The 15,119-nt window shown below is 50.8% G+C and overlaps 1 protein-coding gene across 2 annotated transcripts in view; it reads left to right on the forward strand.

The window, feature by feature from the left end:
• Positions 1–15,119, forward strand: part of TRABD2A (TraB domain containing 2A) — a 49,689-nt gene that overhangs the window by 27,028 nt on the left and 7,542 nt on the right. The window contains exons 3-4 of one of the 2 annotated variants that reach the window (XM_021697633.1): positions 9,253–9,399; positions 12,048–12,222. In XM_021697633.1, coding sequence (XP_021553308.1) covers positions 9,253–9,399; positions 12,048–12,222 — 322 coding nt within the window. The remainder of the gene's footprint in view (positions 1–9,252; positions 9,400–12,047; positions 12,223–15,119) is intronic. The other variant, XM_021697634.1, reaches the window with a different exon arrangement.

Here is a 15,119-nt window from a genome sequence, read left to right on the forward strand (position 1 = left end):
CTATAAATGGAACTATACTATATATTTTCTTCTGTGTCTTGCTCGTTAACCCAAATTGTGTGATATTCATCCATGCTAATGTGTGTGGCTACTATTCATCTTCACTGTTGTGTGGCCTCTACCACAATTTCGTAGTTCTCTTCTTGATGGACATTTGGGCTGTTTTCAGGGTTTGGCTGTTCCAAATTATTTTGCTATAAACATTCTCACGGTAGTCTCCTAGAACCCACATGTGAGAGTTTCACTCCCACTAGCTATGGTTTTCCTTTCTATTTAATTAAACTATAGGAAGGGAAGCTGGGATGACTCTCTTGGGACACTTCTATGAGCCTCGGTCTTCCTTTTCTGACTCCTCTTTAATTGGCCTCAAAGGTTACTGTCTTCTTGGTCTCAGGAATTAGATACCTGTGATCTCCAGCCACTTGCCACCTTCTGCTGGCTCCACAATGACCCCCTCGCCGATCCCCAACACAGCCTTAGACACGCTATTTCCTTCTACCAAGAGATGAGACCACCGTTTTTGTAGTAGGACTGGCTTCTTCAAATTCTTTGAGAGCCTACCCACCTGGGTCTCTCACCTGCAGAACCTGACCTAGCCATAGATTGGCTCCTCCTGTTTGTGAGATGCCCTAGATCCTTCCTGGTAGGGCTGTGGTGAGGGCAGGAGCGGGGTCTGTTGCCCCTATATTTGTTTCCTAGGGCTACCCTAACAAAGTCCCACAGACTGATGGCTTAAAACAACAGAAATGTATTCTCTCCTACTTCTGGAGGCTGGAAGTCCCAAGTGAAGATGTCAGGTCAGCAGGGCCATGCTCCCTCTGAAGGGCCTAGAGGAGAATCCTGCCTTGCCTCATCCAGCTTCTAGTAGTTGCTGGCAGTTTTGGCCTTTCTTGGCTTATGGATGCATCCCTCCAACATCACACGCCTGTTTTTTCACCATGCGCCTCTACAGTATCTTCCCTCTGTGGGTGTCTGTCTGTCCACATTTCCCCTTCTTGTCAGGATACCATTCCCGCTGGATTAGGGCCACCCTAATGACCTCATCCTAACCTGATTACATCTGCAAAGACCCTATTTCCAAAAGGTCACATTCACAGGTAATGGGGATTAGGACGAACATATCTCTTGGGGGGAGAAAAGTCAACCCATAACATCCTCTTTTTCACCCCCTCTGCTGCCTCTATGGCTGGTTATGGAGATGACCTTTGGATTGACTTGTCTTGCCTGACCTGTGGGGATTTACACTTGTCGTGTGGTGATGGGAGCTCCTTCTACCATGAGCTCTAGCCTCTGTTTTCCTTCTGTCTTTCTGGGCTTCAGCGCTGGCCCGGGCGACTCTGGCTTCCATCCCGTTCCCTCATGGAGCCTTCACTCTGCCCAAATGAGATGATCACTGGACGTTTAGCTGTTTCTACGTTGGGCTTACTGGTTGTCTTTGCAGTTGCCACACTCCTGCTGCCCTCTGGGGAGGGACTGGCTCCTGGTGACGTGCTGGAAGCAGCCTCTTAGGACGAGCTTGCACTACCATCCTCCACCCTGCTCGGACTCTCTGAGGCCACGATCATGCTTGGTCATGCTGGCCGTGCTTCTTCCGGGACCCCTGCTGGCTGTTCCTGTCATCGCTCCATCGTCTGTCCCGGGCTTATGGATTTGGTTGCTGCCATACTCAGCTCTTGCTGTGGTCCTGTGGCTGCCTGAGCTGCCACCGCCCCTGTCGTTGCCCCTTTGGCAGGGCCTGGAGGCCCCGTGACTACAGAGGAGTAAGTGCTCAGGGTGGATACACTGGCCCTTCCATGAACAGAGGTTTTTGGGGGTACATTGGATCCCTCACCCTAGCATGAGCAGGGGAGGTGGCTCAGACAGCACAGGGACCATATGGAGGCTCCTGATGGGCGCCTGACCTGATTCCCTTCTCCGTGGAGCTCTGTGGCCTGTGCCAAGGGGAGGAGAAACAATGAAGACAGAGAAGACAGAATGTGAGACCAGAAGGGTCTGCTCCCCTCCCTTTCTGAAATGGAGCAAATCAAATGCTTCCAAGTGGAAGAGTGTTTGAGGTCATTACGTGCAGTCTCCCCTTTAATGCAGGAATCCCCTCTACATGGACATTACAATTTTGATTGAAAAGTCCCAGTGCCAAGGAGAGCAATATTACAGTTCCCCAGGGAACATCGTTGTACACTTCTATGTTGCACACGTGTGCTAGTATTCCTGCAGGAGAGGTTCCTAGAAGTAGGACACATGCATTTTCTGTGTGGATGGCTGCTAACAGATTGTGCATGTATGGAAACACACATTGTATCGATATATACAAAAATGACTACATGGCAATCACAGAGAGACAGGGAGCTCAAAAAGAAGAAAGGACTTTCTAATAGTTGAAAATGTCCCACAGTAGAGCAGGGCGCCTGACTTGAGAGAGCAGGCATTCAAAAAGAAGAGCTTGGTATACCCTGAGAAGCACTGGGAACCTCTCCAAGGTGGCAAGTCCCCCAGTGGTGGCTTATTTGGCCCTGAGCCCTTCCAAGCGTAATGCATCTTCCAAGGGAGCCTCAGAGAGAACAACAAAGGTTTCGAGGGCCCGTCCCAAAGCGCTCTGAGCCCGTCTCCTTGTGTGTTTGCAGAGACCTGCCACGGGGCTCTGCTTGTCCTCCGTCATAGACCCAGGCATGTCCATTGTATCCCCAGTTGGGTTGGCCCGAGTTCTGCCAGGACCCTCCACGGGTGGCCTCAGGAGATAAATGAGTTCTTCCCAACAGGTAAGAAGTCCTCCTGTGTACCCTGAAGATAGCAGGAATGGCTGGCTGCAAGCTTCAGGGGTAGCTGCGGTTTCAGGGGGTCAAGGACAGAAATCTTGACAGGTTTCAAGGGAAGTAGCCTGCTTAGCTCTAAGATCTTGGGGGCCTTTAGTTCCTTCCCCTGGTGGCCCCTGCTGGCACCTGGTGGCACGTGTAGCATGCTTTTCTCGGTCTGTGGCTGGTCAGGCCAGCAGTGTGGCGCTAGGTCGTGGAGGGTGGGCTGATGGGGGCCACGCCCATGGTCGCCATCTGGGATGTGGGTGCGCACATCGGTCACTTCTCTCCTGCTGATCAGGATAACGTTGCTCTCAAACAACGACATGTCCTTGAATACCCGCTCTCCTTGTACTCTGGCTGCTGCAGCGCCCCCCGCCAGGTGCCGAGCGTGCCCACGGTGTGGCTGCTGTGGGCCGGGTGATGCTGTAAAACAGATGCGCTGCTCTTGGCACCGCCGGTTTTCGGTGGCAGGGCGAAGTGTAGCTCGGGGGCCAGGTAGTGACCGTGATGGCCCGTCTCTCTCGGGGGTTTCCACGTCCGCCTAGACTCCACTGGGTGTTTGTTAATCCTGTACTGCCCTCTGTGACCTGTTGCCGTCACACACCCTTTTGTTCTGTCCCACTCCCAGGGGGCAGCCCTCAGGCGGGGGGCCAAATCTTCTTCCCCAAATGCAGCTCCGTTTTCCAGAGGACTGGCTGCTGACGTGGGGGGTGGGGAGCGGCTGCTGCTGTAATTATTATTATAATTATGATGGGAGTATATCAGGCTAATGACTGTGCTGACCCCTCCCGGTGCTTTACCTCCTCTGCCTCTCGTCCTCTTTTCCCTAGGGCCCTCAGGCAAAAAGACTGACAGTGAGTGACAGGGATCTATGTAAGGTATCTGCCACTCAGGAATTTTTAAGAGAATTTATTGTTCTGCATCAGCCCAAGTAGCTTGGCAAGACAGTGACCATACAGGAGGCATAATTCTTGGAACATCCCCCGTGCACTCCAAAAGCTGGACTTGAGAATTTAGAACGTGGATTTCTTCTGAAATGATGTTTTAGGCGGTGGTTTCTAGGTTTGGCCACAGAGAGTTTTGTTTGCATGAAAAAACTGTAGAAGCAATTATGTTTCAGAAGCATGCTGGTCCCAAAGCCCACATCCTTCCTGGTGAGGATATAAGTCAGACTCCAGAAACTGTGGTGCGGAGAACTGGCATTCAGGCTCGGAGAACTGAGCCAGGAATTGACTGCAGGGCAGCACCCACCAGCGGCTCTCTGGAGACGGTTCACATTTTAAAGAGTTGGATGTGTTTGCTATTCATTTCTTCAGGTTCTTGAAGCTCTAGCCCTGACTTACTTCCGTCGGTGACTCCCAGCCCGGCTGGCACATAGAATCACCGGCGGGTGAATGTAGGTTGGTGGTTCGGGCTAGCGTAGCTGTAGTTACAAAAGGTGCCCGTAGGGGGCGGTTGCACGGGCTCTTGGTGGTTTCTGGGTGGCTCCGCTGTATGGACGGATACTCTAGATTTTTTTTTTTTAAGATTTTATTTATTTATTTGACAGAGAGAGAGAGAGACACAGCAAGAGAGGGAACACAAGCAGGGGGAGCGGCAGATGGAGAAGCAGGCTTCCCGCTGAGCAAGGAGCCCGATGCGAGGCTCAATGCAGGGCTCAATGCGGGGCTCAATGCGGGGCTCAGTGCGGGGCTCAATGCGGGGCTCAGTGCGGGGCTCAATGCGGGGCTCAATGAGGGACTCAATCCCAGGACCCTGGGATCATGACCTGAGCCGAAGGCAGACGCTTAACGACTGAGCCACCCAGGCGCCCCTGGATACTCAGGATTAAAAGAAATAAGCAAGCTCCAGAGCAGTGGGGAGAGCATGCTGAGATTTATGTCAACAATGAAGTGGTAGATAATGAGTTGCCATCTGTGGTTTGGAAGACACTGGCTTAGAAGATTTCCTGGGAAAATCACGCCGTATGGGTATCTGGAGGAGAAGGCTCATCTGAGATTTTGGAGAAATGAACCTGAGTCCTTGTAGGATTGTCTGAAATCTTCATCTGTGGAATTCTGCCTGCATTTCTCCTTGGGTCCTGCCTGTGTCAGCCTGAGCCTAGAGCAGAGGTCCTGGTGATGAGGGAAGCAGAAACGGGTTCACCTCTGGCCCAGAAGGCTGACCTATAGCCTGCATAGTTTCAATAAGGATCAAGTACGGGCTGGTGGCTACATTCATAAAGGGTCTCGTGAGTGCCTGTAAATCTCACCGATAGTTAATACTGAACTGAATTATAAGCACCATAGAAATCCCGCGAAAGTAGTTTTATGAGCGTAAATTCGAAGAAGACATTGATGATCTCATACTCCCCGGACGTCACCTTCCCCCGTGAGCACTAAGTATATAACTACCAGCTTCCTACAGCGAAAGTACAGCTCCCTGTGCCTGTGGGTTCCGTCCCCGCGCTACTTAAATATACCTACTAAGTTGCACCGTACAGCATCTCGAGAATTCCTTCTCGGCCCTTGCGCTCAACGATCCTGCCACACTAGGACAGCTTTGGGTTGGGGGCAGTGGGGACACCTCTGGGGTGACCCTGGGCTTCTGCATCCAGCCTGCTTTTTCCCTGGAGAGGCTGTAGGAAACCTTCATTTTTGTCCCTTCTTGCAGTCAGAAATTTCCTTTTTCCTTTTTTGTGATTTGCTGTAGTCACTAATGTTATCTTAAGGATAAGGGTAAGTCTCAGGCTGCATGTCCTTCAGAAACCATGGAAGATAGCCCTGTTTGCCAAACCCTGGCTTTCTATCCCATGATTGTTTTGTATTCCGTTACAGTGGATGGCTTCAGTACTCGTCCTTGGAAAGGCGTCTATTTGAGTGCTTCAGGGCCAAAGGAGCACAAACAGAAAAGCAGAGGAGATAGCTCTACATTTCTCTCTCTGTCTATCATGTGTCATTCGTCTATCTGTCGGCGTTTACACACAGAGACTGTCCCTGGAAAAATACACAAGACACTGGCCTCAGTGATTGTTTTTAGGGAGGGGGATTGGGGTACAGGAATAGGAGGGAGCTCTTTTTCTTCGTACTGTTTGAAACTTTTACCATATTCATATGAACTATTAAGAGAAGAGTAAGCTGAGACTGACATGTTTTGACTTGTGTCTCCAAATCCTTACATTGAAGTCCTAACCCTCAGGACCTGAGAATGTGACCTTATTTGGAAATCGGGTCTTTACAGATGATTTAAGATGAGGTCATTAGGGTGGGCACTAATCCAATATGACTGTGTCCTTGTACAAAGGGGAAATTTGGACACAGACAAACATGGGAAGTGTGCCATGTGGAGACTGGGGTTATGCAGCCACAAGCCGAGGAACGACCAGAAGCTAGGAGAGGACCTGGAACAGATCCCTCCCTAATTCCTTCAGAGGGATCATGGCCCTGCCAGCACCTTGATTTTGGACTTCTGGCCTCCAGAACTGTGAAACAATACATTTCTATTGCTTAAGCCTCCCAGGTTGTGGTCCTTTGTTTTTTTGTTTTTTTTAAAGATTTTATTTATTTATTTGAGAGAGAGAGAATGAGAGACAGATAGCAAGAGAGGGAAGAGGGCAGAGGGAGAAGCAGACCCCCCGCTGAGCAGGGAACCCGATGCGGGACTCGATCCCGGGACTCCAGGATCACGACCTGAGCTGAAGGCAGTCGCTTAACCAACTGAGCCACCCAGGCGCCCCGGTTGTGGTCCTTTGTTATGGGCAGCCCCAGGAAATTAAGACAACACATGAGAAAATGTTAGCAGAGTCTCCAAAGAAAGGGACTGATGGAATAGAGAGGAGGAGGGGTGGGTGGCAGGGAGTTGGTTAGGGATGAGGTGAGGGGGCCACCCCGCCAGGACCCTGTGCTTGCTCCTTTGCCCTGCCTTCCCTTCCTGGTCTCCTGCCTCGGCTCTCAGTTGGACAGGCTGCACAGGAACAGCGCCAGGTGAGATCCTGCAATGCTGGGAGGCTAGGTCAGTGACAACGCTCCATCAGGATCAGCCTCCTGGGAGAGACCCCTGTGCTCAACGTGACTGAACACAGCTGTTTCCGAGGAGTTTGCTAATCTGTGAGTCACGTCCTGACACCCCAGATTTCTCAGACTGGCTCCGACTTTGCCAAGCACAGCAAGGAGAGTGACTTGCCTAAGTGACCAACAATCATGACTCCTGTCAGACTGTGGGGCCTTTCAAGGTGCCACAGTAGGTCTCTGAGGAAGCGGGGCCTGGACCTCCATGGTTTTGGCCGGCTGAGTCTGGGACTGTGTCTTGTTTTTGTGGCTCTGTCTTGCGCTCCCTCACTCCTGCTCTGGGGCCTCGAGACTGTGTGCAGAGGACGAGGGGGTAGGTACCTCCTACAGCTGCAGAGGCAGACACAGAAGGCCCCCCCTGCTTTGGCCCCAAAGAAGGCCCCTCCAGCAGTGCCTCAGGGCCCTGCCCCTGGTTGCATGGAGCTTGATCATCAAAAGTAAACGTAAGGAGCAAAGATAAACATCCCAGCAGAGGCTTTGGAAACCTGTTGGACAGGTGAAATGTCTTTAGGGTAAATGACATTTGACCACATTGTAAAGGGACTGAATAAACAAAGGCCTGATTTAACCTGCCAGGCGGGCCACACAGTCTTCTTCATTTTGCAGATCCGCCCGTTCTGCAGGATGGGTGGCTCAATCTTCTCTAAATACCTAAATACAAGAACACCTTCAGAAAAGCATTTCAAAGTCAATGGAAACTCTTGGAGGAAGGTCGGCCAGCAACAGATAACCTGGGTTTGTCCTGAATGGCTTTAGGAGAAGAGCAGAATCCATCAGCATGTATTTGTGAGCTAAGCAGAGCCTGAGAACTTGCTTTGGAGGAGACATTGAGAGACAATGTGTGAGACCTTGGCCTGGGGCCTGGCAGACCCAAGAGGGGCTTCATTCTGCCCCTCCCCCTCCTCTCCAAAGCTTTGTTCCTCCAGCTAATTCGAAGAAGTCATTGAGCCATTCCCAGTGGTTGTGGAGAGGTCCCAATTGTGTGGCTTTAGAATCCAGAGGCTCATCTTTGTGGAAGACTGAGTTTCCTCACTTAGACCATAATTTGTGGATGTGCACCTGGGTGTATCTATCTGTCAGCTCATGTCATCAGTAGAGGGGTGGGGACAGGGCATGGCCCAGAAGGTCCAGGCCCAACAGAGCAGAGGGGGACATTTGGAGAGGAGAGGAGGGGGACCTGCCCCCACCGCCTTTGCTTAAATCCTCAGGACAGGGACAGCCAATATTGGAGTAACCGTGGGAGACAGGGCCATGTGTGCTGCTGTGGCCTGTGGGAAGCAAGTCACCAAGTCCCCCTGCCTCTTTGCCCTCAGAATGAAGAGGATGTGTGACAGGAGGCAGTAAGGGCGTTGGGGCTGCGTAGGGTCATCTGCTGACTTGAGACCTGTAATATGTTGTCTCCAGAGAATTGAAAACTTCCTGCTGAAAACCTCACAGAGTGCTCACATGGACCCCGCCTGTGTGCTTTTCAGCAAATGGGGAGGGAATATTCTAGCCAGGCAGTATCTGTACACCGATTACTGGGGCAGCATGTGGAAGGGCAGCTGCCGAAGGTGATATGTCTGCATCCACACCTGGGGAGAGCGGGAGAGAAAGTGCCATGGCATCTTCAATGTTGTCAGGAGCCCCAGTCTCCCCCACCCCCCAGCCGTGCCAGAATCCCACCTCCCCCTCTGTCCCAGCTCTCCAGTGCCATGGAGAACCACTGTTTTGTAAAATTCCTCGAGGCTGGATTTTCCCAAAGGATGTGCCAGTGAACCCTTCTCGTGTGAGGTGTGCCTCAAATAAACTTGGGAAACAGTCTCCCTTTGGGAAGAACCACAGCTCACATGAGTGTATCAGAGACTCTGAGAAACTCGTCCAGATAAACCTGTTTGATTTTGTTTGGCCCTCGTTTCTCACTTTTCCATAACTTCTATTAACGTCCCACCGACCCAGTGAATCCATTAGGTGGCACACGCCACACTGACGGTTAGAACGGACTCGTGGATGTTGTGTATATTTTCCTGTCCAGTCCTTCGCGTAAGGGAAGCTGTCGTCGGTATGTCCCTGTCTGTGTGTCCCCAGCTGCCTCCTGCCTTTCCTCCCCAGCTTCTTCAGACATTCATCTCAAGCCGTTCTCTGGTCTCTTCACCTCCTGGTGACTCTCATGGGATAGCTGCAGGTGGTCTGTGTCCGTTTTAAGGCACTTCCTCCAGTGTGACCCACAAGGGGCCAACTTGGGCAGGACTGTCCTCCTTTTCTTTGGACACCGCCCGGGGATTTGTGTTCCCTTTTTTAGCAGCAGTGTCCATGTCTTTACACAACAGACGCAGAGGTGAGGCCATTGCCAACCTTGGACAAAAGAAATAAGATGGCAGCTAATGATTGCGGTATCAGTGAACTTAAAAGGGCCCTGTGTTTTCTCCCCATAGGTCATCTTTGCTTTGAACCAGACCCTCCTGCAGCAGGAGAGCCTTCGAGCAGGCAGCCTTCAGATCCCCTACACGACGGAGGATCTCATCAAACACTATAACTGTGGGGACCTCGGCTCCATCATCTTCAGCCATGACAGCTCCCAGGTGAGGGCCCTTGTCCTCTATCCAGGTCAGCATGCATTTAAACACAAGAATAAAGACTTGACCTGCTGACGCCTGGACCTTCTGTGTACAAAGGATCGAGGTCATCAAGGGCTCCAAAAATAAAATCGGACAGGTTTAGATGTTGAAGGAGACGCCGCAGCTAACAGAGGTATTCTTTATGATACGTGGGAACTGAGGAGGTTGCGTTGATGAGTGTTAATTCTCAGATCCCAGGCAAAGGATGAAGCTTCAAGGGATCCAGCGGCAGGCCTCATGGTCCGGGGCGGCCTCCGGAGCAGGGAAGGGATCCTAGTGCGGAAGCCCCTGGCTGACTTAGGCAGCACTTCTGGGAAATGATGAACCAGAACCTCGACTGCAGCTTAGCGGTGGCTTCTAGGAACACGCGAGCACGATGGGTTGGGATGTGTCCATGGCTGAGCTGGTGCTGTGAGTGACACATGGGACAGGTGACACACGGGACACATGGGACAGTGAGTGACACACGAGATAGGTTTTACCTATGCGCTGTCAAGGGGAAAGAAGCTCAGAGGAATGCAGCCTCCCTACAAGGATATTTGTTACTCCTTTATCAACAAGCTTCCCAGGGGACAAACCGTGGCTTCCTCCCCTCCCCCCACCAAGACCATGTGGCGATGGCAAGTGCCGGCTGAGCCGCTGAAATGGGGAATGTGTTGTCTCCAGCCCCAGGACCGGTGTCCTCCTGCGGGAGGAGGGTGTGAGTGATGCTGGGGGTCTGTTAGATCTGGGGACCCTGTCTTAAGGAAATGTGAGTGAATATAAGCGGTGAACAAGGAATGGCAGCCTGGGGAGAGGGACAATCGAGGCTGGATCCAGCATCAGCCCCGCAAGCGTCAGAAGATATAATGAGCTTTCCGGAGAGTCTAGGGCTGGTGGAAGTAAAACCCGGGCAAAGCAAGCCAGGGGAAGGGGAAAACAAGGAATGCACTAAAGAAGGAATAGTAGAGGGGAGGGGGGTGGGAGGATGGGTTAGCCTGGTGGTGGGTATTGAGGAGGGCACGTTCTGCATGGAGCACTGGGTGTTATGCACAAACAATGAATCATGGAACACTACATCTAAAACTAATGTAATGTATGGTGATTAACATAACAATAAAAAACTAAAAAATAATTAAAAAAAAGAAGGAATAGTAGAATTTATGGTGATGACAGTTCTTACGGGCACTCTTGGTGGTTGTTGGGGGAGTGGGGAGACAAGTCAAGGTCAATTGGGACATCAAAATGTGAAATGGAAGGAAAAGCTAATGTGGACGGGGGATTTGGAAGTTATATGGGCAAATGGGCCACCTGGCTGGGCGGTCAGGAATAGGGGCCTTATGCATTCCTTCCACGCGGCTCCTCATACCTGTCCTGCTCACAGCACCCCCACCGGTGGTGTGGGGTATTGAGGATGTGCCTGCCGCCGTGCCACACGGGCCAGGCTGGTCAGGCTGAGGGGTGCAGGTCGCAGGGCACGTTCGGGATCTAGAAGGGAGAGCAGGATGGCAGTGGGAGGCTGCCCTGCACACTCTGGGCTGCCTGCGCGGGGCAGGGGGCGGCTGGTACAAAGGAAGTGCTGTGCTGAAGAGAAGGGACTGGGGGAAATGGACAGAAGGATCCCACATAGAGGACATGATTTTTTAAAAGACGATAAAGGAGTAGATGAAGGCTTTGGATTTGAAAATGAAAAAAAGTATCATTTCAAGGAAATAGCGAAAGGGGATCTGTTGTCGGTGAAATGGAAATTATGGCTACGCTACAGAGTGAGGATGTTCAGGAGGCCTTTGAGTGGCTACTGCAAGAGGGAGAAGCAGCCAGTGTAGACACCCTGTTTTATAACTGAGTAAACCTTGTGAATGGTTAACCTTGTTAAATCCCTGGGTAGAGGAGAGAGCATGCGCCCGGGAGGAGGGGACCGAGATGGGCTGGGGAGAGAACTCGTGTGTCACCTCACCTGCGGCCTCTGCGGCAAGATCGTCACAGTTTTGGTGTCCTAGCACCCTGTTGTTAGCCCTAATACTGCAGCTGGCTAGCATGAGTGCCAGAGCCAGGTGAAATATTTGCCAGGAGGGTAAAGAACATTGGAGAAAGCAAGAGGGAGACTTGGGAATTGGAGAAGTAATTACAATGACCATGTATGGAATTTAGAACTAACAGTTGAATGGTTATAGGCATTCCATATATTTGCTAGTAGAGTCAAAATTATTGATTCTAAACTATGTATTTATGTAAAATTATTTTCCTAAAGGAAGCATGTGTGAATCCAACAAGTACAAACCATGGATGTGTTGAGGCAAAGATATGGTCTCCTTATATAAACACATGGCGCCAAGCACTCTCATTTAAATAGAACAGAAGCACTGTCTAAAATAGCCCAAGAGTTCTTTCAGTGCACTTCATTTAATATGTTTGCACTTGGGTTACAGAGAATGATATCCCAGTCTGAAGAAGTAGCAGGGAGGAGACCCCCAAGGAGACACACGAGTTCTCTCCCCAGCCCATGTCTGTCTTCCCCCTTCCCCCGACAGCAGCTTGACCGTCTAGGCTGGGTGATTTTGTGCTCAAATTAAGCAACTTCGTTCATAACTCTGTTGCCCCTAATTTTTCTCTTTCTTTTTCTTTTGGCGGAGGTTCCCAATTTCGTTAATGCCACGCTGCCACCTCAGGAGCGTGTGACTGCCCAGGAGATCGACAGCTACTTCCGCCGGGAGCTTATCTACAAGCGGAATGAGAGAATGGGGAAGCGGGTGAAGGCCCTTTTGGAAGAGTTCCCTGACAAAGGTTTTTTCTTTGCCTTTGGAGCTGGTGAGTCGTAGGTTACCTCTGCTGGGACGCCGCGCTCTGATGCTCCTTCCACGAAGGGCACGCTGGGGTGGGCGCCTGGTAGGAGGTGAGCTGAGTGGCAGACACCTTGGACTTCGTTCACTCGCCAAGTGGCTCCGGCTGATGCCCGAGTATCCAGCATGGTTGGAACTTGGCTGGGCAAGCTGGTACCTGTGACATCAAGAGAGCTCTCTTCCCACATGGTGCTCATGACACACTCCCCTGGAAGCTGGGAAGGCATTTTTCTCTCTTCTGAACTCAGCACTTACTCCCAGCTTCTTTCTGGCCCCTTTCACTTTTTAAACTAATTCCCCTAAAATTCGTCATGTCTTGTCTCTCCTCTCTGACTATGAGCCTCCCAGGTGGAAGGCCTGGGGCTGATAGATCAGCTGTTACCAACTGCTAACAGTGTACAAGGAAACAGACTGGGACAATGATTTCCTTTTGTGGGGCTTTTGAAATAAATTATCTCCTCTTCTTGAGTGATTTTATCACAGCTTTGCACCCTCCAGAATTAAAGACAGAAATGCCAGAGGCTGGGTAGTGTGCAATATTTATCAAGTCTTCCAATTCATGACCATGAATCTTTCCATTTACTTAGGTCTTCTTTAATTCCTTTAATTCCTTAGTTTTTCTTGTACATCTTGCAAGTCACTTGTTAGATTTAGTACTAAGTATTTTTTTATGCTTTTAAATGGAACTAGTTTCAGACATTTGCCAGACCATTTGCTGGCCTCGGCTTTCTCCTTTCAAGTCTTTCACTAGCTTCATTGATTTGGGCAAGTCACCTCCCTCAGTTTTTTTCACCAGTAAAATGGGGGGTTGGAGAGAAGCATTTCCAGAGTGGCAGAGTGAGAGGTCCAGTATAATTATCACCTGATCTCAAGATCCTCAGCTTTATTACATCTGCAAAATCTTTTTTTTTTGCCACGTAAGATAACATTCACAGTTCCGGGGATTAGGATGCAGATGTATTTTGGGGGACCTTTTCCACAACATCTGAAAATCAATTAACGTAATACCCCGTATTAGCAGACTAAAGGACAAGCACCACAGGACGCTCTCAAGAGAGGTAGAAGCCAGACTCGACTGCTTTCCGCTCCTGACATCCAGTGGTGGAGAGCGGGGCACTGGGTGCTGGGGGGAAGGCGGATACTTTGAGATGACAGTGGCCTACCCTGTGGTGTGAGGCTGGGCAGCAGGTTGGCTGGCAGGTTGATCTGAGCAGATCGTGGGGCAGGCCCTCCAGATGGGGACTGTGCTGGACAGATGGCCCAGGCGAGACTGCAGCATCTGGGCTAGCCTCATTCTCCAGGCACAGCTCGTCGTATTCCTGCAGCGCTGGGGCCAGGCCTTGCAGCCGCTGGGGTTCGGGAGTGCCCTGGGCAGCCGCTAGTGCCGAGTTCTCTTCCCGGGGCTGCTTTCTCCACCGCATGAATCCATTTCTCCTCGTGCCTTCTGAAGGCTGTGGTAACCGGAGGGAACCCCAGAAATTGCTCCTGACACTTAGCCCTACTGGTTTAAGATTTACAAAATCTGTGGTTAGCAAACTTTTAATTGCAAAGCGAAGATAACCCAAAACTAAAAGAACCAGCGTTTAAAAGCAAACAGCAACTTTTTCTGTGGGGGTCTGGAGATAAGATTTAGAGATGAGAAATGGAGCTCGCTCTTGGAGTAGGAGGAAAATTAAGTCAAACAGAATAGCTTGGTTCTGTGATGAGAAAGCATTGGTAATGGGGGCCGTTCGTTCACTTGACAAATATTGTTTGCCTTCCTAATTGGTTGAGAGCGTGGACTCTGGAGCCAGACCACTGGGGTTTGAGATGCAGTCTGCTCGATCTCTCTGTGCCTCTTCTTACCTGTAAAATGGGGATAATAATACACCCACCTTATAGGATTGTTGGGGTGGGGGATCAAGTGATGTGTAAAGCACTGCACCTTGTGATGCTCCGTGACTGTTAGCTACTTTATTTGTGTGGTCACTCTCTGCTGTTTGGGCTTGGTAATGGCTGGGGGAGTGAGGGTCACAGCAGTACTCCGCAAGCTTGGTAGCCACCCACCCTCCCCAGTCCAGGCATAGTCTTGTATGTATGTATGGATGTATGTATGTATGTATGTGAGAGAGAGCGCATGCGCAAGAGGGGGCGGGGGGAGGGGCTGAGGGGGAGGGGCAGGGACAAGCAGACTCCCCTGAGATCATGACCTGAACCCAAACCGAGAGTTGGATGCTTAACCGACTGAGCCACCCGGGCGCCCAGGCATAATGTGTGCACTTCTGCACCAGGGCTAATCTGGGCCTTGCCAATGTCCCTTTCATCTAAGCCAGTTGCCTGTCATCAATCTTGGGGTCATATAGCCTCTACAGTTGAACCCAAGAACATAATAGGGCCCAATACCTTCTGCCATAGTCACTGCCCTCGGGCTCCCCAGGCTCCCAGAGGCTGATCCAGGTTCACCCTGCTTCCTAGAGCTGTGGGAACAGGACACGGGAGAGACCTACAGACAGCTTGTTGCCTCTCTTGCAGCGTGGATGTAACTTAATTTGCTGTCCCAGTCTCTGGTTATTGAATATTGAGGTGTCAAAATTGCATAGACTCTGCTGCTGCTTAGCGTGTGATGTCCTGAACTTGTGTTACCTGTTTTCCAATTTAAAGTGAGATAACGATCCCTCTAAAGTTCTGCGCAATAACATGATAGGCTGCTACAATTTAATGAACCATTTAGGACATTAAAGTGCCAGACACTGTCACAGAGAGGGACATGTCAGTTCTGAGCGTCAAAACCTGAAAGGAGGGGCTCCTGGGTGCCTCAGTCAGTTAAGCATCTGATTCTTGATCTCAGCTCAGGGCTTGATCTCAGGGTTGTGAGTCTGAGCCCTG

Source organism: Neomonachus schauinslandi, chromosome 10 (assembly GCF_002201575.2).
Source record: "Neomonachus schauinslandi chromosome 10, ASM220157v2, whole genome shotgun sequence".
NCBI classification, from domain to species: Eukaryota; Metazoa; Chordata; class Mammalia; order Carnivora; family Phocidae; genus Neomonachus; species Neomonachus schauinslandi.